We start from the raw sequence: 23,185 nt of genomic DNA, 5'->3' as shown, positions 1-23,185 counted from the left end.
CCACACGATTCACTTTTTCACAGTTGTTCCATCCATCCTCAAATTCACCATCACATCCCTCTGCTTTTTCCAAATCTGCAGCTGAAATATTGATACTATTCCATCATATTACATGAAAGCACAGCGGTGACTTTGCCACCTACTTCATTTCCTAAACAGAGAATGAATACTGAAATTAGGGAGTCATATAATATAAAGCTAGTATTAGAAACGAAAGCTTCTGGTTCATACAGTAAAGCTATATCGTCACGATCAAAGCAATAAAAGTTGGTACATATTTATTTTGACATGCAACGAACAGACAGACTTCGAAGCCTAAGACAATTACGAAGAAAATCAAACATATTTAGGTTTCAATGATTATTTCGCATAACATATATCTCACGATAAAGGACCGATCGGATATAGGTAAATGATTCAATATTTATGCCCGATAAATCATCATTATAACAGTAAAATTATGACCTAACCCACCTGTCTGAAGCCATTGTGATATTATCAAAACAACAACAATCAGCTGATTTCCTAAACGAGATTTTCAAAGCGTATTATATAAATCCACGGTTTAATATAATTTTTAAATGCAAATGAAGCAATTATTTGTAATTGCAAGTCAATATTCCATAAAATACAGAAAAATATATAAAATATCTTCTCCCCCATTGGTTGCGCAAACTGTTCAGAAAGTTTTTCATACGGGAAGGGGCGGAGCTTCCAAATAGCACGCGCAAGGAATAGCATGATGCTATTCCGAACAAAATTATTACTACACGTCATTCAGAATACGGGGTCGTTGCAATAATGACCAGCAGAATAGCATATGCTATTTTTTGCAACGCTTATCCAGAATAGCAGCCTTAAATTTCAATCTTAAGAAGAAGATAATAAATTTTAATCCAATAATTAACAGTTACCCTATAAAAGAACTTAGGGTAACAAAGTTTTTAGGTATCTGGATTGACTCTAATCTTTCATGGGAAGAACACATCAATAAATTAACTCAAAAAATGGCACAAATCTGTTATGCATTCCGTGTACTCAAGGAAATCACTTGTATTCAGGTATTGAGAACGATATATTTTGGCTATGTGCAGTCACTTCTTAATTATGGTATTCCATTTTGGGGCTCCTCTATCTTCCTACCAAAATTATTTAAAATGCAAAAAAAGATTATTCGCATAATAACTAATTCCAATAATAGAGCTCCCAGCAAACCTATTTTTGAAAAACTGGAAATCTTACCACTCCCTTGTATATATATTCTTGAAACAGTCTCACTTATTAAAAAAAAACCAAGACATGTTTATTAAAAATTGTGACATTCATAGTCATAATACAAGAAGCCAAAATGAAATCCATGTAAGTCAGCACCGAGTAAATAAAACAATTAAAGGCATAGACCATCAGGGAATACTTGTGTATAATAAATTGCCAAGCTATGTAAAAAATATCAAAAGTTCCTTTAAATTTAAGTGTGCCGTGAAAAAACTGCTTTTAAGGGAATTATTCTATAGTGTGGATGACTTTTTAATGTAAAAAATTTAAGTCTGTAATTGAAATGTGTTAAAAAAAAATGTAAACTGTATGTATTTATGTTTTTTATATTGTTTTGTTATTTGAGCATTGTTTTTCCATTCATATTGTGTAATACATGTAACATCCTTGACAAAGCCATGCATAATGCAAATGCTTACGGTGACTTAATAAATCAATCAAATCAATCAATCAGTATGAAGGTTGATGTAACTCATGACTATTCTCCAATGTTCTAGTGCTCTATTGCTGACATCAGTTCCTGATATACATTATTGATTACCTGCTCCATGTTATAAAACATGTTTGCCTACATAGAATATGTAATTATGGAAAGTTGGAAAACCTTCCATCACCTTTCTCTGTAGATCTTCCCTTCGATCAGTCACACATCAGACATTCATAATGGGACTGACAACCATTCCAATTTTTAACGAAAAGTAATTTTGCTAAGGTTGTTTTAAATGATGCTAAATTTAAGACATAACTATTGGATTTAATTAACTTCCTGAAATTAAATTGTCAATACCATTTTTTTCATAATTAATCTGATCACTTGTGTAATTCATGACTATTTTTCCATTCCATTGAATGTATTTCCTTGCATATATGAAATGGAAAATGTTAAAGGGCATAACATGGTCCTTGGTTTTGCCTGTGAGATCAATTTCAGTATAATAAATTATGATAAAAAAATAATTGTCAAACAGATAAAGGTCTGAAATCAGGATTATATCCATGAAAAGAGATAATTCTAGCTGTTGTCACTCGCTGTATTTTCCTATCTGTATTTATCCATTGCAAAGTTAGAGGGTATTCTTAAGCAGAGAGAGAAATGAAGGAACAACCTACATAGTTTTATATCAGAATAACAATTTTATTAATAACATAAACATCCATTTCAATTCAAGAATACAATGAAGGTACGTTATGGAAGAGCCTTACATTTGTGTTGGAAGAATACATTTAAGGGATAGGTAGAATCCCATTTATTCAGAAGCAGAATTCCTCAGCAACCGCAGTTTGCCTCATCCGGATATTTTCAAACCAAAAATTGCCTTGAGATGAAGTTGTCAAGTTCAGCATAAGATACTGCGCAATGCAAGCAGTCCTGGAGTTGTGGATTGTACTGCAACCATGCTCCTCAGTAGGCGAATTGTTCATAGATGTTTTAACAAATAACAGAAATAATGAATATATTTACAAATGGCAGATTAAAGCTCATGATGCCAAATTTTCAAAAGTAAATGACTTACGAACCCCAATGAGACAAATGACATCCTCGGAGTTAGTTAGTATCCTCTATACCTTTGGTCTGCTTCCTTGGACAAGGTGCCACACCACATGAAGTTATTTACATGCCACAAGAATTCATGGGTCATGAAGTTCTTCCCATTGTGTTTATGTAGAATCATATCCTATGCCACGCTCTAATGTTCTAGAACATTGACCTATTTAAAAGGAAAATGACATTGTATGACTTCATTGGTGCATATCATGCATACCTTACAATTTTAAGGGCTCCACATATTTAATAATCTAAGTAAATGGAACATTGCTGTTAAATGTGAAGATTAAATTGGTGTATTTACAAGAATTCAGAACTCTGAATATAATAAAAAATCAAATGGAATCTTATTCTATCTCTTTCATAGTAAATAAAAATTTTTGAAACTTAAAATTAAAATCTTTATAACCAGTTTTATACACATTCTCAGTTTTGAATATTATTTCCTTCGTTGGTATCACATAAACTAAGCCAAATACCTACAAATACTAGTGGAACTGTTTATTTCCATATCATATTAATTTTTTCAAATATAATTACCTCATCACCAAAATGCCTCTCTATGAATGCCGCCGGGATGGCATTTGGGCGACCGTGAACAGGTTGGAGTCTTTGTACAGGGACTTCCAACCTGGGCATAGCTGGCATACGATCAGGCATAGGATCATGATTCTGCATAGCCACATTGTGAAGAACTGCACAAGCCAAAATGACCTTCTGTGCAGTAAATAACTTCACGCGGAGCTTCATACTGAGGCATGGAAATCTACGTTTCCACACCCCAAATGTATGCTCCACGGTGCACCTTGTCCTAATGTGGGAGATGTTGTACCTGAAAGGTTAGTTTTCATAAAACACCATACTTAAGGCATTGAGGTGCTATAACTTTTGTCAAAATTACAACGTGAATCACAAATTCTCTCTTTATTTACCTCCTCTCAGAAGCAGACTCTGGTCTTAAAACTGGTGTGAAAAGATATGGCAATAGAGGATACCCACTATCTCCAAGAAGGATGCCCTTCACCTCATTGGTCTCAAATTTCAGCTTAAGGCGACTATTGTGGAAAATTCTAGCATCATGAGCTGAACCTTGCCATCTGCAAACTATATCCATTATTTCCATATTTGGACCGGCAACGACCTAAGTTAAAATGAAATTATAAGATTCTACTTTAGCACTTGTTGACATAAAAACAATGAAATTGCATTCTAAATAGTAGTGCAGAAGAAACTTGAATAAATAGTAGTGTAACATCGAGAAATCTAACAACTTGGTGCAACATGATGACGATAAATTGGTAAATAAAATATACATACCTGCACATTTAGGGAAAACCACCCCTTCCGGTTTCTGTACAACTCGCCAAACTCCCCCCCCCGGACTCACAATCGGAACATGGGTGCAGTCGATACAACCCACCACTCCAGGAAATTGACCTTTTTCGTAAAAAGATCTCTTGCATCGAGCAGTATCTTCATCTGAGCTTGGCAACTTCATGTACCGAGGTAATACTGCCACCAGGTCATTACTGATGCTCTGTAATGATTACCAAATATTTGTCATGAAACACCTTATAACTCTCCCCCTACAAATGGAAAGTTTACGCTCATACAAGTACCAAACTAAGGAGAAAGCATACCTTAATAATTTTGGACACCGTCCCCTGAGTAACCCCGGCCAGATCGCCGCAAACTAACTGCAAAAGGGATTTGAATATGTATTACATGATCAACGCGACAAAAACACATTTATAAATATTACGTAAAAGATACCACATACCTGGAATGACCCGGTGGCGTAAAACCTCAAGGCAATTAGCAGCTTCAAAATATCCGGAATCGGCAAACCACGGTTGCTTAAACGCTCACTCCTCACATAAGGTAATAAAACGTCTGATACTTCTTCTGATACTTCTCTTCGAGAAGCGATACCTCTGGAGGAATTTCGCTTCTGAATAAAACTCAATGGGATTCTGCCTATCCCTTAGGTGCATTCTTCCAACATAAATATACGGCTCTTCCATCGCGTACCTGGCAAATTCAGCGTCCATTTTCATGCAATTGTTGTAAGTTGTTTACTTCATTGCTATTTACCACATTAATATTATTAAAATATTATTATATAATACCATAATATGGACTTAACTTCTTTCTTTCGTTCTATACGTTTCCTTATAACAGGCATATACGATGAAATAAATAAACATCGTCAGGTTAAAAAAGCGTAATTTTCATGAAATTTTGATCGTATACTGCAAAATGTGTCTGGAAAAAAATGCCAAAGTCCGGAGGTTAACGACGCATTCCGCCATATCAGGCCTTGAAACAGTTCCTACAATTTAGTAGGGTGGTCTAATCCATGCTCAAAATAGTAGGGAGAGAATCGGTATGCTTGTAGATGGAGTTGATCCCACAAAGAAGGAGGTACGTTTAAAAAACGCTTGGAGGTTGATTTCCCCCTAGTAACGCGTCATACAGGAAGAGATGTTCCTCTAGGAACGTCTTAAAATACGGCCCTAGATGTCATTTCGTTTTTTTTACCTCAGAAGTAACTCTTGGAATTCTTTTAGAATTTTAAATTTATGGTGTCATTTCGTATTTTTCTTACCTCAGCAGTGAAACTATGAATTCTTTTAGAATTTTGAATTCTAGATGTCATTTCGTATCTTTCACACCTCAGCAGTATTTCTACGAATTCTTTTAGAATTTTGACTTTTAGGTGTCATTTCGTATTATTCATACCTCAGCATTATCTCAACAAATTCTTTTAGAATTTGAAATTCTAGATGTCATTTCGTTTTTTTCTTACCTCTGAAGTAACTCTACGAATTCTTTTAGAATTTTGAATTTATGGTGTCATTTCTTTTTTTTCTTACCTCAGCAGTGAAACTACGAATTCTTTTAGAATTTTGAATTCTAGATTTCATTTCGTTTTTTTTCTTACCTCAACAGTAACTCTACGAATTCTTTTAGAATATCGAATTTTAGGTGTCATTTCGTATTTTTCTTACCTCAGCAGTAACTCTACGAATTCTTTTAAAATTTTGAATTTTAGGTGTCATTGCGTATTATTCATACCTCAGCAGTAATTCTCCGAATTCTTTTAGAATTTTGAATTCTAGATGTCATTTCGTTTTTTTCTTGCCTCAAAAGTATTTCTACGCATTCTTTTAGAATTTTGAATTTTAGGTGTCATTTCGTAGTTTTCTTACCTCAGCAGTAACACTACGAATTCTTTTAGAATTTTTAATTCTTGATGCTATATGTTTTTTTCTTACCTCAGAAGTAACTCTTGGAATTCTTTTAGAATTTTTAATTTATGGTGTCATTTCGCATTTTTCTTACCTTAGCAGTAACTCTCCGAATTCTTTTTGAAATTTTAATTTTGGGTGTCATTTCGTATTTTTCTTACCTCAGCAGTAACTCTCCGAATTCATTTAGAATTTTGAATTCTAAACGTCATATCGTATTTTTCTTACCTCAGCAGTAACTCTACGAATTATTTTAGCATTTTAATTCTAGATGTCATTTCGTATTTTTCTTTCTTCAGCAGCAACTCTAAGAATTCTTTTTGAATTTTGAATTTTATGCGTCTTTTCGTATTTTTCATACCTCAGCAGTGAAACTACACATTCTTTTAGAATTTTGAGTTTATGATGTCAATTCGTATTTTTCTTACCTCAGCGGTGAAACTACGAATCCTTTTAGAATTTTGAATTCTAGATGTCATTTCGTATTTTTTATACCTTAGCAGTAACTCTCCGAATTCTTTTAGAATTATGAATTCTATATGTCATTTCGTATTTTTCTTACCTCAGCAGTAACTCTATGAATTCTTTTAGAATTTTTAATTCTAGATGTCATTTCCTATTTTTCTTATCTCAGAAGTAAATCTACGAATTCTTTTAGAATTTAGAATTCTAGATTTTATTTCGTTTTTTTCTTACCTCAACAGTAACTTTACGAATTCTTTTAGAATATTGAATTTTAGGTTTCATATCGTATTTTTCTTATCTCAGTAGTAACTTTACGAATACTTTTAGAATTTTAAATACTAGATGTCATTACGTTTTTTCTTACCTCAGAAGTAACTCTTGGAATTCTTTTAGAATTTTAATTTCTAAATGTCATTTCGTATTTTTCTTACCTCTGCATTACTTTCCGAATTCCTTTAGAATTTTGAATTTTAAATGTCATATAGTATATTTCTTACCTCAGCAGTAACTCTACCAATTCTTTTAGAATTTTGAATTTTAGGTGTCATTTCGTATCTTTCACACCTCAGCAGTATCTCTACTAATTCTTTTAGAATTTTGACATTTAGGTGTCATTTCGTATTTTTTATACCTCAGCATTATCTCAACATATTCTTTTAGAATTTGAAATTCTAGATGTCATTTCGTTTTTTTCTTACCTCTGAAGTAACTCTACGAATTCTTTTAGAATTTTGAATTTATGGTGTCATTTCTTTTTTTTCTTACCTCAGCATTGAAACTACGAATTCTTTTAGAATTTTGAATTCTAGATTTCATTTCGTTTTTTTTCTTACCTCAACAGTAACTCTACTGTAACGTCTGATGTTTTGTTTGATCGGAGTTGTTATTTTGGTTGTGAGGGGTTTGTTTGGGGAGAGGGGATTGTTGTGTGAGATGTAAAAAGGAGAGGTTTTGTGAAGGATTGTGGAGATAATAGAAGGAAATAAAAAGGGTTCTGAAAATTAATAGTCTTACGTTACAGACGTAAGTGTGAGCCCACGTTTTTCTGGCGACGAGGATGGGATGCTTGACACAGGTTTGGAAAAATTAGCCTAAGTGAAATTGAGAAGACGCAGCGGCCGGTTTGAGCGTTGGAACGGTTGCTGGTTCGAGGAAGCGGACTGGAGATGGTATTTGCTTCAAGGAAGGACGCACATTGAGAAGTTGTAGCTGCAAGAAAAGACGACTTGGTGTTTTTCGGAAGAAGTGGAAGTTTAATTCGCTGGTGTGGCGTTTTAGCTTCGGGAAAGGTGAGTACCCTTTTTGCCGGATGGTTTGAGCATACTGGGTGCTGTTTCTGACTTCCTCATTTTAGTGAGTTGTTTAGGTGATAGATTTGCGGAAAAACTTAAACAATGTCGTATTTGGCTAGAGTTCCTAAAGATGTTTTGTGCAAAATCGCATATGAAGTAGGAGCTGACGTGGGGAGGGAAGCTAGAGTCGTAGAGTACAAACAAGCGATACTAAAAAGTAAAGATTATGATGAGGAATTTGTTAAAGAGATGCTGAAGTTTTTGACTGAAGAGAAAAGATTGGAACGAGAGGCAGAAGAGAGAAGATTGGAACGGGAACGAGAGGCAGAAGAGAGAAGATTAGAACGGGAAGCGGAAGAGAGAAGATTGGAACGGGAACGAGAGGCAGAAGAGAGAAGATTGGAACGGGAACGAGAGGCAGAAGAGAGAAGATTGGAACGGGAAGACGCTGAAAGACAGAGAAGTTTTCAGTTAGAAATGGAGAAACTAAAATTTTCACAAACCAATTTAAACCGCGAGTGTGATGGATTGGAGACGGAGACCGCTCAGAGGACACTGCCGAAAATAGATATAACTCGGCATATGGATAAATTTGATCCTCACGGGGAAAACATTAGTTTATATCTTGAACGTTTTGAAAGGAAGGCAGATAGGGCCGGTATTCCGGAACACCAATTAGTATTTTACTTGACGGGATTACTATCAAACGAGATTAATGATATAATTTCTCGAGAACCTAGGGAAAAAGCTGATAGTTATGAATTTGTGAAAAATTTACTGCTTAAGAAATACAAATTGAGCTCAGAAATGTTTAGACAGTTATTTTACAAGCAGTCCAAATCAAATGGTATGGCGTGGAGTGATGTAGTATATAAAATGACTAATTATTTCCAAGGATGGATATAATTTCTTTTGAGGAGTTAAAAGGAGTGATGGTGACTGATCAGATGAAAAGAAAAGTACCCATAGAGGTGCGAGATCTCCTGATAGACGAATGGCCAAATTTTAAGGATCCGAATGTATTGGCTGAGAAGTTGGATAGTTTTGATGCTATTATTAGAGAAAGCATGGGACGGAAAACCACGGATCATTACATTAAGGATCAACAAAATAAAAGGATCCCGTTTACAAAGCCGAAGACTGTTTCTGTAAATTCTGATGAAGAAAGGCGTGACTTGGCTATGGAAAAGATGCCTAAATCATCGTCTTCGGGACTTAATTTCGAAAAGAGGTTTCAACCCAAGTGCTACGGGTGTGGTTCCACTCAACATTTTCTCGCAAATTGCCCAAAGAAAAAAACGAAGGATAACGAAGAAAAAGAATTCGTTGGTTCTTTAAAAATTGAAAATAATAAAAATATGTTTGGCAAATACTTGACAGAGGGAATGGTAAATGGGTATTCAATGAAGATATTACGAGATACAGGTGCAACAATCGATGTAGTGGCTCAGAAATATGTTGCCCCACACATGTATACAGGAGAAACTGTTTGGATACAGCAAGCTTTAGAAGTACGCGATCGTTTTCTTCCTATAGCAGAAGTAGAAGTAATTGGAGAGTTCGGTCGAGTATTTGGGAAGGCTGTGGTAGTACAGAATGATTTGGATCGCGGTGTATATATTTTGGGAAATACCACCGCAGAACTAATTGAAAAATGTCAATTAGAGCAACCAGAAAAACATTGGATAAATACGGTGCAGACTCGAGCGGCAAAGAGAAGAGGTGAATTAGAAGCGGAACGAATAAAACATATGGAAGAAGGGAAAAATAAGGAATCTTCAGAGGAAATAGGCGATAGAGACTCAAATCAAGAAGGAGGATGCCGGTTTGAAGTCGGCAGAACGCCGAAAGAGGCGAATAGCGTGATCTCAATAAGACAAGATGAATTAATTGAAGCACAGAAAAATGACTCATCGCTACAGGAATGTTTTCGGGAATTAAAACCCGCAGGGGCAGAGAGCAAGAATGAAGAAGGATTTTTTCTTAGAAACAAAGTGCTTGTTCTGCGAAGAAAGGATAAGTTAAACGAAATGAAGAATTTAGTTGTAATACCAACGCAGTATAGGTTTCAGATTTTACAACTATGCCATGAGACAACGCTAGCCCATTTAGGTGTTACAAAATCAAAAAGTCAACTAGCGCGATATTTTTATTGGCCAAAGTGGTATGTTGACCTGGAAAATTACATACGAACGTGCGATGCATGTCAAAAGGCTGGGAAGGGAGGTGACAGAAAGAAAGCTCCCTTAACCATTATTCCATCTATGTCAGAAGTTTTCTATCGAATTAACATCGATACTTGTGGACCACTACCAGAAACTAGTTCAGGGAAGAGGTATATTTTGTCGGCGATATGCGTGTCTTCGAGATTTCCCGAAGCAATAGCGATTGAGGATATTTCTTCACCAACGATTGTGAAGGTATTAATTGACTTATTTTGTCGAATAGGCTTCCCACATGAAGTTCAGTCGGACCGTGGAACGTCTTTTACCAGTGAGCTGACTACAAGTTTCTTTAACAAGTGTGGTATTAGTACTGTATATTCATCTATTCAACATCCTGAGTCTAATCCGGTTGAAAGAATGCACCGAGCACTCAAAAAGGTTTTAAGAGCTATGAGTGTAGATTTCGGAAACGAATGGGACAAATATCTACCGGCTGCCTTATTTGCATTGAGGACCACTACACATGAAAGTCTTGGATTTGCACCAGCCGAATTGGTATACGGAAAAAACTTACGTACCCCATTAACGTTGATACAAGAAAAATGGTTGGAAGAGAATCCGGAGGAACAATCAGTGGTGGAGTATGTGTTTAATTTGTTGAATAAAGTCAGAGTTACACGTGAACTGGCAGTGGAGAAAATGGAGGAGGAGAAGCTTAAAAGGAAAATATATTACGACCGTCATGCAACTCACAGAAGTTTTGAAACGGGGGATTCAGTTCTGGTATTAATGCCGGGAAGGAAGAACAAATTATCTGTACAATGGATGGGTCCTGGTGTTATCGAGAAGAAGCTCTCCGACACAAACTACGTGATCAGTTTGCCTGGGCGACGGGCAAAATCTCAAGTATTCCACGTGAATATGATAAAAAAATACCATAAAAGAGAAACGATGGAGGTGATAGTAAATTTTTTATCACAAGTCCCTGACAGTGAAACGAGGATTGTTCAGGACAACAACCCCAAAGATCTAGAATGGATCAAAGCAAGCTCATTACCTGATCGTTTAAATTTTTCTCAAATTAGTAGTCTTAGGGAATTGTTGAAGATGTATGCAGAAATATTTACGGATAAACCCGGTATTACAGATATAATACAGCATGACATCGAGTTAGTCGATTCAGAGAAGGTGCAAATCAAGCCATATCGTTTGTCACCACGGCAAACGGAGATTTTGGAGAAGGAGGTGAAAAAGATGGTGGATATGGGAATAGTCACAGAGAGCCCTTCCGAATACACATCTCCAATGATTTTGATGGAAGTGCCGGGGAAAGACCCAAGACCATGTGTGGATTATCGAAAATTGAACAAAAAAATTAAAACACAGTATTTTCCGGTACCTAACGTAGAGGAATGCGTGGAGCGAGTAGCTCGAGCTAAGTACATAACCTTGTTTGATTTAACTAAGGGTTACTGGCAGTTTCCCATGACTGAGCGAGCAAGTATTTACGCTGCATTTATAACCAGTTTTGGAACTTTTAGACCATTACGAATGACCTTTGGATTGAAAAATGCTCCACATGACTTTTGCCGTTTAATGACTGAAGTACTTAGAGGATTAGAGAAATTTGCTGTGCCATATAATGATGATGTAGCTGTATTTTCAGAAACTTGGGATGAACATTTGAAACATCTTGAAGCAGTAATGATTAGAATCAAAGCTGCAAATTTAACAACAAAACCAGGAAAATGTAGACTCGCTCAGCATTCAGTGAAGTATCTTGGTCACATGGTAGGACAAGGTAAACTGTCTCCGGTAGGCACGAAGATTCAGGCTGTGAGACAGTACCCGACACCGAAGTCCAAAACAGAGGTAAGAAGTTTCTTGGGATTGGCAGGATATTATCGAAGATACGTTCCTGATTTTTCTCGTATAGCAGCACCTTTAACAGATGCATTAAAAGGAAAATCCAAGAAAGGCAAGATAGAATGGACTGAGGAATGCAATCATGCATTCAATAAGTTGAAGAAGATGCTGGTGGCGGAACCGGTGCTTAGTGCACCAGATTTTTCCAAAGAGTTTGTGTTGCAAATGGATGCTTCGGATTTGGGAATTGGCGTAGTTCTTACAATTAGTCAAGCAGATAATCAAGGACATGAACACCCAATTGTATACTTGAGTAAGAAGTTCAATGAAACCGAACGTAAGTTTAGCACCATCGAAAAAGAATGTGCGGCAATAGTTTGGGGGGTAAAAAAAACTCCACGTTTATCTAGATGGCCACAGACCTTTTAAGGTAGTGTCAGATCACAATCCTTTACGATGGCTAGATAGAACGTCAGGAAGTAATCCAAGGCTGTTGAGATGGTCATTGATGCTTCAACAATACGATTTTGAGATCGTGCATCGGCCGGGGTCAGCTCACAAGAACGCGGATGCGCTAAGCAGGGCGATGGGCGACATCAAATAGATTGGAAGTCGGTAAGTATTCGAGTGTGGCACCATCTGGCAAGGGGTACTCCAACGGCATCGCAATAAAATTTTGTCCAGTGATTGAAGCATTAAAACATTTATGGACAAAATTCTTAAAACGGTGGAGGAAAGACTGTAACGTCTGATGTTTTGTTTGATCGGAGTTGTTATTTTGGTTGTGAGGGGTTTTTTTGGGAGAGGGGATTGTTGTGTGAGATGTAAAAAGGAGAGGTTTTGTGAAGGATTGTGGAGATAATAGAAGGAAATAAAAAGGGTTCTGAAAATTAATAGTCTTACGTTACACTACGAATTCTTTTAGAATATCGAATTTTAGGTGTCATTTCGTATTTTTCTTACCTCAGCAGTAAATCTACGAATTCTTTTAGAATTTTAAATTTATTGTGTCATTTCGTTTTTTACTTACCTCAGCAGTGAAACAACGAATTCCTTTAGAATTTGGAATACAAGATGTCATTTTGTATTTTTCTTACCTCAGTAATAACTCTCCGAATTCATTTTGAATTTTGAATTCTAGATGTCATTTCGTATTTTCCTTACCTCAGCAGTAACTCTTGGAATTCTTTTAGAATTTTGAATTTTAGGTGTCATTGCGTATTATTCATACCTCAGCAGTAATTCTCCGAATTCTTTTAGAATTTTGAATTCTAGATGTCATTTCGTTTTTTTCTTGCCTCAAAAGTATTTCTACGCATTCTTTTAGAATTTTGAATTTTAGGTGTCATTTCGTATTTTTCTTACCTCAGCAGTAACTCTCCGAATTCTTTTAGAATTTTTAATTCTTGATGCTATATGTTTTTTTCTTACCTCAGAAGTAACTCTTGGAATTCTTTTAGAATTTTTAATTTATGGTGTCATTTCGCATTTTTCTTACCTTAGCAGTAACTCTCCGAATTCTTTTTGAAATTTATATTTTGGGTGTCATTACGTATTTTTCTTACCTCAGCAGTAACTCTACGAATTCTTTTAGAATTTTGAATTCTAGATGTCATTTCGTATTTTTGTTACCTTAGCAGTAACTCTCCGAATTCTTTTAGAATTTTGAATTCTAGATGTCATTTCGTATTTTTTATACCTCAGCAGTAACTCTCCGAATTCTTTTAGAATTATGAATTCTATATGTCATTTCGTATTTTTCTTACCTCAGCAGTAACTCTATGAATTCTTTTAGAATTTTTAATTCTAGATGTCATTTCCTATTTTTCTTATCTCAGAAGTAACTCTACGAATACTTTTAGAATTTTGAATTTATAGTGTCATTACGTATTTTTCTTACCTCAGCAGTGAAACTACGAATTCTTTTAGAATATTGAATTTTAGGTTTCATATCGTATTTTTCTTATCTCAGTAGTAACTTTACGAATACTTTTAGAATTTTAAATACTTGATGTCATTACGTTTTTTCTTACCTCAGAACTAACTCTTGGAATTCTTTTAGAATTTTAAATTCTAAATGTGATTTCGTATTTTTCTTACCACTGCATTACTTTCCGAATTCCTTTAGAATTTTGAATTTTAAATGTCATATCGTATATTTCTTACCTCAGCAGTATCTCTACTAATTCTTTTAGAATTTTGAATTTTAGGATTCATATCGTATTTTTCATACCTCAGCATTATCTCAACGAATTCTTTTAGAATTTGAAATTCTAGATGTCATTTCGTTTTTTTCTTACTTCAGCATTAACTCTACGAATTCTTTTAGAATTTTGAATTTTAGGTGTCATTTCGTATTTTTCATACCTCAGCATTATATCAACGAATTCTTTTAGAATTTGAAATTCTAGATGTCATTTCGTTTTTTTCTTACTTCAGCATTAACTCTACGAATTCTTTTAGAATTTTTAATTTATGGTGTCATTTCGTATTTTTCTTACCTCAGCAGTAAATCTTGGAATTCTTTTAGAATTTTGAATTTTAGGTGTCATTTCGTATTTTTCTTACCACATAAGTGAAACTACGAATTCTTTTGGTAATTTTGAATTCTAGATGTCATTTCGTATTTTTGTTACCTTAGCTTTAACTATACGAATTCTTTTGGAATTTTGAATTCTAGATGTCATTTCGTTTTTTTCTTGCCTCAAAAGTAACTATACGAATTCTTTTAGAATTTTGAATTTTAGGTGTCATTTCTATTTTTCATACCTCAGCAGAAACTCTACGAATTCTTTTAGAATTTGAAATTCTAGATGTCATTTCGTATTTGTCCTACCTCAGCCGTGAAACTACGAATTCTTTTAGAATTTTTAATTCTAGATGTCATTTCGTTTTGTTCTTACCTCAGCAGTAAATCTACGAATTCTTTAAGAATTTTGATTTTTAGGTGTCATTTCCTATTTTTCATACAACAGTAGTAACTCTACGAATTATTTTAGCATTTTAAATTCTAGATGTCATTTCGTATTTTTCTTACCTCTGCAGTACTTTCCGAATTCCTTTAGAATTTTGAATTTTAAATGTCATATCGTATTTTTCTTACCTCAGCAGTAACTCTCCAAATCCTTTTAGATTTTAAAGTTTAGGTTTCATTTCGTATTTTTCTTATTTCAGTATTAACTCTACGAATTCTTTTAGAATTTTAAATTCTAGATGTCATTTCGTTTTTTCTTACCTCAGAAGTAACTCTACGATTTCTTTTAGAATTTGAATTTTAGATGTCATTTCGTATTTTTCTTACCTCAGCAGTAACTCTACGAATTCTTTTAGAATTTTGAATTTTAGGTGTCATTTCGTTAATTTTTAACCTTAGCAGTAACTCTCTGAATTCTTTTAGATTTTTGAATTTTGGGCGTTATTTCGTATTTTACATACTTCCGCGGTAACTCTACGAATACTTTTAGAATTTTAAATTCTAGATGTCATTTAGTTATTTTTTACCTTTGCAGTAAATCTCTGAATTCTTTTAGAATTTTGAAGTTTAGGTGTCATTTCGTATTTTTCATATCTCAGAAGTAACTCAACGAATTTTTTTAGCATTTTAAATTCTAGATGTTATCTCGTATTTTTCTTACCTCAGCAGTAACTCTACGAATTCTTTTAGAATTTTAATTTTAGGAGTCATTTCGTATTTTTCTTACCTCGGCAGTGAAACTACGAATTATTTTAGAATTTTAAATTCTGAGTGTCTTTTCGTATTTTTCTTAACTCAGCAGTTACCTTAAGAATTCTTTTAGAATTTTGCATTTTAGGTGTCTTATACTATTTTTCTTTACTCAGCAGTGAAACTACGAATTCTTATAGAATTTTGAATTTATGGTGTCATTAAGTATTTTTCCTACCTCAGCAGTGAAACTACGAATTGTTTTAGAATTTTGAATTCTAGATGTCATTTCGTATTTTTCTTACCTCAGTAGTAAATCTCCGAAGTCTATTAGAATTTTCAATTCTAGATGTCATTTCTTATTTTTCTTTCCTCAGCAGTAGGCCGGCCCTTATTTTTACAGAATTGAGAAAAGTTATGTTTTCCTAGTCTCAAAATGATCCAAATGAGGTTCATATTCACGTGTTAAAATTTGGTTACTTTAAAATAACGGCAACCCGTGCCCCAAGGGCCCTAAGTACTAAGGACCCTCAATTGAGATTTTTGAGGCCGAAAAAGGGCTAATTCTATGTAAAACGTGAAAGTAAATCCCTGTAGGACCGATTTTTTGTTTGTTTTGACCTATCTCTAAGCGTTTACGAGATATTGTCCGTCGTAATGCAATCCACCCCCAAGGGCGCTACCCCGCACCGCGGCGCCGCTGAGGTACGGCCCGCACCACTTACTAGAGACTTCCCCTCCACCCCCTTTCCTCCCTAGGCACAGAATTTGCTCCTGATGGCAAGATCTAGTCTTTGAAGAAATGTGCTTGCGTTAAAAAGAATTTAATTGCCTTGACAATGCTTCCAATCAAATTGATCAATTTACTCGTATTTTCACTTGTCCATGAATTTCAGTATATATTAACCAAAACAAAATACATTTTCGTATTTCTAATCTTTCACTGACACCCCGTATTTGGCATTTAAAGTGTATTTGCGCACGTTAGGGGCTGTGCCACGATGAAAATTCACATTTATTGTTAGTAATTTATTTTGAAAGCTCTCTTTCTTCTACGTGACTGACTTAAAATCTTGAATTAGTTTCACTTCTCTCTCTGCACAATCATCTACCTCTTGAAGGCCCCGAATAATTTGCAAATCGTTCTTGTGATCAGGATGTTCATACCATTCTTGCGTGGGCACATCAAGGAATGCAGTTCATATTTCCAATGCATCAAATAGCCTTCTCGAATTAGGAGTGACAACATTTGATATAGATACCGTTTTCAGGTCTTTATGTTTATAGAATGCCATCTTTGGTGGATCATATTTTCCCTTACGTGTCCTCATATGGCGTATCACATTTTCCTTTTCACACCCAGAAAAGGATCCGTCAAAGAATGACAGGCCTATGAACTCCTCATTCAGGTACCACAAGTGGTTTGAAAACCTCTTTTGTACTCCGTTCGCTATGTCCAGGTTAACACTTTCGTAATTTTAGGATCTGAAAGTCACTGTTGGGAGCAGATGCAGCACTAGGAGCGGGAAACCACAACTTTTTCTTTTTTCTTGAGCATATTGAAATCTATTCCACCAATAACTGCATTTCGTGCTCCTATTTTACTGCATAAGAATTTTACTTCTTCGTCCTACGCACATTTATCTGAGAGATTAACTGCGAGCGTCAAAAATTCAATGGCACCGCCCCTTGCAATATCAAACAAATCATCAACTTTTGTTACGAAAGATTCTCTTCTCTAAATCTCCACGGTAGCTCCCACTCTCTCTTTATGTCGTCGCACCTTCATCCATTCATTGTGTAATGTTTCAGTAACCTTATTTTCTGTAATAACAGGAATTCTCATTTTGATCCATGGATGAAACGCATTTCTTTCTGTTTTTCTCGCACTAAGTCTGATACATTTCAAACCTATCAGGTTATATAGAAACACACAGTATTTCTCTCACTGTAAGTAACTTTGAGCCAAGTATTTCTTCACTTTCTTTTTCAACCACTTCAATGTGCGAATTTAGTCTTAATTTCATACTTTTTCTTGTTGGCCTATTCTTAAAATGAACGCCACGTGTGTTCATGATAAACTAGTTTTTTTACCACTTTTCTCCGTATATCCTAAAAAAAACTTAGCACATTCTATCCTTTGCGCACTATAACTAAGAACTAACTATCTCTCCACGTTGATCTACAAATGTGAACTGACTGCCTCGTTTCTTCTTCATAGAATATTTCTATCAACTGTTATGGCCCTGGAAGCACTGCTCATTTCCTTCATTCCTTTATCATTCACAAACACAATTGTATCAAATACTTATAAAATTTTGTACATAAAGAGCACTTTTGAACAAAGCATGCGGTAACTGTGCGCGGTCGTATGGTGGCAACAAACTAAGGTTTAAGGGGTCGGTGCACAGTACATATGACGGCGTTGAAGGGTTAAGATTGACATTGTATGCTTTAAAAACATAAATCATGACACAAGAGGAACTTTTCAATTCTGTACCACTAGCATGCAAATATTGCCAGCAGGAGCAAAGTCTGTGCCGAGGGAGGGGAGGGGGTGGAGGGGATGTCTCTAGTAAGTGGTGCGGGCCGTACCTCAGCGGCGCCGCGGTGCGGGGTAGCGCCCTTGGGGGTGGATTGCATTACGACGGACAATATCTCGTAAACGCTTAGAGATAGGTCAAAACAAACAAAAAATCGGTCGCTCAATTGAGGGTCCTTAGTACTTAGGGCCCTTGGGGCACGGGTTGCCGTTATTTTAAAGTAACCAAATTTTAACACGCGAATATGAACCTCATTTGGATCATTTTGAGACTAGGAAAACATAACTTTTCTCAATTCTGAAAAATAAGGGCCGGCCTACTCAGCAGTAACTTTTGTAATTCTTTTAGAATTTTCAATTTTAGGTGTCATTCGTCTTTTTCTTACCACAGCAGAGATACTAAGATTTATTTTAGCATTTAAAATTCTAGATGTAATTTCGTTTTACTCATTTCTCAGTAGTAACTCTACGATTTCTTTTAGAATTTGGATTTTAGGTGTCATTTCTTATTTTTCTCACCACAGCAGTGAAACAACGAATTATTTTAGCATTTCAAATTCTATATTTATGTCCTTTTTATCTTACCTCAGAAGTAACTCTACGAATTCTTTTAGAATTTTGAATTTTAGGTGTTATTTCGTATTTTACATACCTCAGCAGTTACTCTACGAATTATTTTTGCATTTTAAATTCGAGATGTCATTTCGTTTTTTTGTTACCTCAGCAGTAACTCTACGAATTCTTTTAAAATTTTGAATTTTAGGTGTCATTACGTATTTTTCATACTTCAGCAGTAACTCTACGAATTCTTTTAGAATTTTGAATTTTAGGAGTGATTTCGTATTTTTCTTACCTCAGAAGTGAAACTACGAATTCTTTTAGAATTTTGAATTCTAGATTTCATTTCGTATTTTTCTTATCTCAGCAGTGAAAATACGAATTCTTTTGGGAATTTTAATTTTAGATGCCTTTCGTCCTTTTGTTACCTCAGCTTTAACTATACGAGTTATTTTAGCACTTTAAATTCTAAATGTCATTTCGTTATTTTCTTACCTCAGCAGTGAAACTACTAATTCTTTTAGAATTTTAAATTCTAGATTTCATTTCGTTTTGTTCTTTCCACAGCAGTAAATCTAGGAATTCTTTTGGAATTTTTAGTTATAGGTGTCATTTCGTATTTTTGATACCTCAGCTTTAATTATACGAATTCTTTTAGAATTTTGAATTTTAGATGTCATTTCGTTTTTTTCTTACCTCAACAGTAACTCTACGAATTCTTTTAGAATTTTAAATTCAGATGTCTTTTAGTATTTTTCTTACCTCAGCAGTAACTCTACGAATTTATTTAGAATTTTAAATTTTAAGTGTCATTTCGTATTTTTCTTACCTCAGCAGTGAAACTACGAATTGTTTTAGAAATTTGTATTCTAGATATGATTTCGTATTTTTCTTATCTAAGCAGTCAAGCTACGAATTCTTTTGGGTATTTTGAATTTTAGGTGTCATTTCGTATTTTACATACCTCAGCAGTAACTCTACGAATTATTTTAGCATTTTAAATTCTAGATGGCATTTCGTTTTTTTTATTACCTCAGCAGTAACTCTACCAATTCTTTAAAATTTTTAACTTTAGGTGTCATTTCGTATTTTTCTTTCCTCAGCAGTAACTCTACGAATTCTTTTAGAATTTTGTATTTTAGGAATCATTTCGTATTTTTCTTACCTCAGCAGTAAAACTACGAATTATTTTAGAATTTTGAATTCTAGATATCATTACGTATTTTTATTAATCTCAGCAGTGAAACTACGAATTTTTTGGGAATTTTGAATCCTAGATGTAATTTCGTAACTTTGTTTCCTCAGCTTTAACTATACCAATTCTTTCTACCTCAAAGCTATACGAATTATTTTAGCATTTTAAATTATAGATATCACATCGCATTTTTCTTACCTCAGCAGTGAAACTACAAATTCTTTTAGAATTTTAAATTTATGCTGTCATTTCGTATTTCTCATACCTCAGCAATAATTCAACGAATTCTTTTAGAACATGAAAATCCAGATGTCATTTCGTTTTTTTCTTACCTCAGAAATAATTTTACGAATTCTTTTAGAATTTTAAATTTTAGGTGTCATTTCGTATTTTTCTTAACTCAGCAGTATAAGTACGAATTCTTTATGAATTTTGAATTTTAGGTTTCATTTCGTATTTAACATACCTCAGCAGTTACTCTACGAATTATTTTCCCATTTAAAATTCTAGACGTCATTTTGTTTTTTTCTTATCTCAGCAGTAACTCTACGAAATCATTTAAAATTTTTAATTTTAGGTATCATTTCGTATTTTTCATACCTCAGCAGTAACTCTACGAAATATTTTAGAATTTTGAATTCTAGATGTCCTCTTGTATTTTTCATACCTCAGCAGTAACTCTCCGAATTCATTTAGAAATTTGAATTCTAAATGTCATATCGTCAATTTTTACCTCATCTGTAACTCTACGAATTCTTTTTAAATTTCAAATTCTAGATATCATTTCGTTTTTTTCTTACCTCAGCAGTAACTCTACGAATTCTTTTAGAATTTTGAAATTTAGGTGTCATTTCGTATTTTTCTTACCTCAGCAGTGAAACTACGAATTTTTTTAGAATTTTTAATTTAAATGTCATTTCGTATTTTTCTTACCTCAGCAATAACTTTCCGAATTCTATTAGAATTTTCAATTTTAGATGTCATTTCGTATGTTTCTTACCTCAGCAGGAAATTTTTGAATTCTTTTTGAATTTTGAATTTTAGGTGTCATTTCGTATTTTTCTTACCATAGCAGTGAAAGTATGAATTATTTTAGCAATTATAATACTATATGTAATTTTGTTTTACTCATATCTCAGCAGTAACTCTACGATTTCTTTTAGATTTTGAATTTTCGGTGTCATTTCGTATTTTACATACCTCAGCAGTAAGTCTACGAATTATTTTAGCATTTTAAATTCTAGATGTCATCTCGTATTTTTCTTACCTCAGAAGTAACTCTACGAATTCTTTTAGAATTTTGAATTTTAGGAGTGATTTCGTATTTTTCTTACCTCAGCAGTGAAACTACGAATTCTTTTGGGAATTTTAATTCTAGATGTCATTTATTACTTTTGTTACCTCAGCAGTAACTTTTGGAATTCTTTTAGAATTTTGAATTTTAGGTGTAATTTTTTCGTATTTTTCTTACCACAGCAGTGACACTACGAATTATTTTAGCATTTAAATTTCTAGATGGAGTTTCGCTTTACCCATATGTCAGCAGTAACTCTACGAATTCTTTTAGAATTCTGAATTTTAGGTTTCATTTTGTTTTTTTCTTACCTCAGAAGTAACTTTACGAATTCTTTTAGAATTTTGAATTATGTGTGTCATTTCGTATTTTTTTTACTAGTCCAGGAAATGAAGCATTTTGGCTTGCAATTTTTTCAAACTGAATCGATTTTCTTGAAATTTTCATAATAAGTAGGGAATATACCAAGAATCAAAATCTATATCATTCCGACGGGCGCTTTTACTCTGGGGGTGGTTTCCACCCCATCTCGGGGCTGTCTTTTAGAATTTTGAATTTTAGGTGTAATTTTTTCGTATTTTTCTTACCACAGCAGTGACACTACGAATTATTTTAGCATTTAAATTTCTAGATGGAGTTTCGCTTTACCCATATGTCAGCAGTAACTCTACGAATTCTTTTAGAATTCTGAATTTTAGGTTTCATTTTGTTTTTTTCTTACCTCAGAAGTAACTTTACGAATTCTTTTAGAATTTTGAATTATGTGTGTCATTTCGTATTTTTTTTACTAGTCCAGGAAATGAAGCATTTTGGCTTGCAATTTTTTCAAACTGAATCGATTTTCTTGAAATTTTCATAATAAGTAGGGAATATACCAAGAATCAAAATCTATATCATTCCGACGGGCGCTTTTACTCTGGGGGTGGTTTCCACCCCATCTCGGGGCTGGAAAATTTTAATTGTATTTTGACCACATAAATCGATAGAAAAATAAATTCTAAGAATGAAATGTACATTTCATTATTTCCGTAAAATTAATATTTTTCGAGTTATTCACGATGAAAGTAACAGTTTTTTGACAAAAAAATCAACGATTTTAATCGCTTATAGGCAAATAACATGTAAAGTATTAATTTTATTAGGAAAATGTGAGTAATAAAACTGTAGCTTGTAAAAAAGTAATTAAAAATCTTATTTCCTTTATTACCAATTCGGACCCAGCTAACTCTTGTTGATGTTTATCTATTGTTTGTCATATGTAATTTTGAAAGATTCATTACCAAATAGCGGGAAAAATGTAATTTTCGAGGATAAATTATGTAATCTGTTTAAAAGGGTTTTTAAATAACTTTGTAATAATGAGAAAAAATATTTTTTATCATGAAATTTGAGCGAGTTATGATTAAAAATAAGATCAGTCCCTACTTTTTTGTACGAAAAAATCAACTCCTTATTACCATAATTGACAAAATTGATCAATTCCCTTCTGTATTTCTCTTTATTTAAGTATTTTTAATTGATCCTAGAAGTTTTTTTAATTTACAACTCTAAATTTTGAAAAAATTGGAAAATAAGTGAAAAGTCATTTTCTACAATTTTGTTAAAAATGCTCTTTTTTTCAAAATAACTCCAAAAAAACTGGAGATATGAAAAAAATGCAAGTGTAATAAATTGTAGCTTTTTTATTTTCAAATATTTTGGTGTGTTTTTATTTTCTATTTAAATAATATTTGGTGAGATATTGATAATTAAAACCTCTATTTCCAAGGGTACTCCACCTTATTTAGACACTTAAATCCCTCCCCTTTCAAAATTAATGACTCCAAAAAAACTTAATGCACATGACCTTGAGGTCAATAAAAACCCTACAAAATACAAATTAAATGAACTTTCTATCATTAAAAATAAAGGAATTATGTTTGAAATAGCAATCAAATTTATTTTCGAAAAATTCGAAATCCACAATTCAGAGCATAATATTCCTCATAATCAGCATAAACATTGTGTACTTCACGTTGGAATCTAACGATACACTCAAATTTGCTACAAAATAAAAACACATGCCCATAAGA

General features: G+C 33.8%; 1 protein-coding gene across 2 annotated transcripts; it reads right to left on the bottom strand.

Annotated features, from left to right (window-relative positions):
* Window positions 1–2,386: 2,386 nt before the first annotated feature.
* LOC124173450 (putative nuclease HARBI1) lies at window positions 2,387–4,961 on the bottom strand. 2 transcript variants are annotated; one of them, XM_046552917.1, is made up of 6 exons: window positions 4,602–4,961; window positions 4,462–4,518; window positions 4,139–4,358; window positions 3,754–3,962; window positions 3,362–3,653; window positions 2,387–2,984 (listed from the first exon to the last, which is right to left on the bottom strand). In XM_046552917.1, exons 4-6 carry the CDS (start codon window positions 3,942–3,944, stop codon window positions 2,964–2,966), a joined length of 504 nt encoding a protein of 167 aa, XP_046408873.1. In that variant the 5' UTR covers window positions 3,945–3,962; window positions 4,139–4,358; window positions 4,462–4,518; window positions 4,602–4,961; the 3' UTR covers window positions 2,387–2,963. The 2 variants fall into 2 exon arrangements, with proteins under 2 accessions (XP_046408873.1, XP_046408872.1); XM_046552916.1 differs by lacking the exons at window positions 2,387–2,984; window positions 4,602–4,961 and having other exon boundaries at window positions 3,269–3,653; window positions 4,462–4,584.
* Window positions 4,962–23,185: the final 18,224 nt, after the last annotated feature.

The sequence above is a fragment of the Ischnura elegans genome, unplaced genomic scaffold (assembly GCF_921293095.1).
Source record: "Ischnura elegans unplaced genomic scaffold, ioIscEleg1.1, whole genome shotgun sequence".
NCBI classification, from domain to species: Eukaryota; Metazoa; Arthropoda; class Insecta; order Odonata; family Coenagrionidae; genus Ischnura; species Ischnura elegans.
Note: the sequence above shows the minus strand (reverse complement) of the source record. Positions and strands in the feature narration are given on the sequence as shown.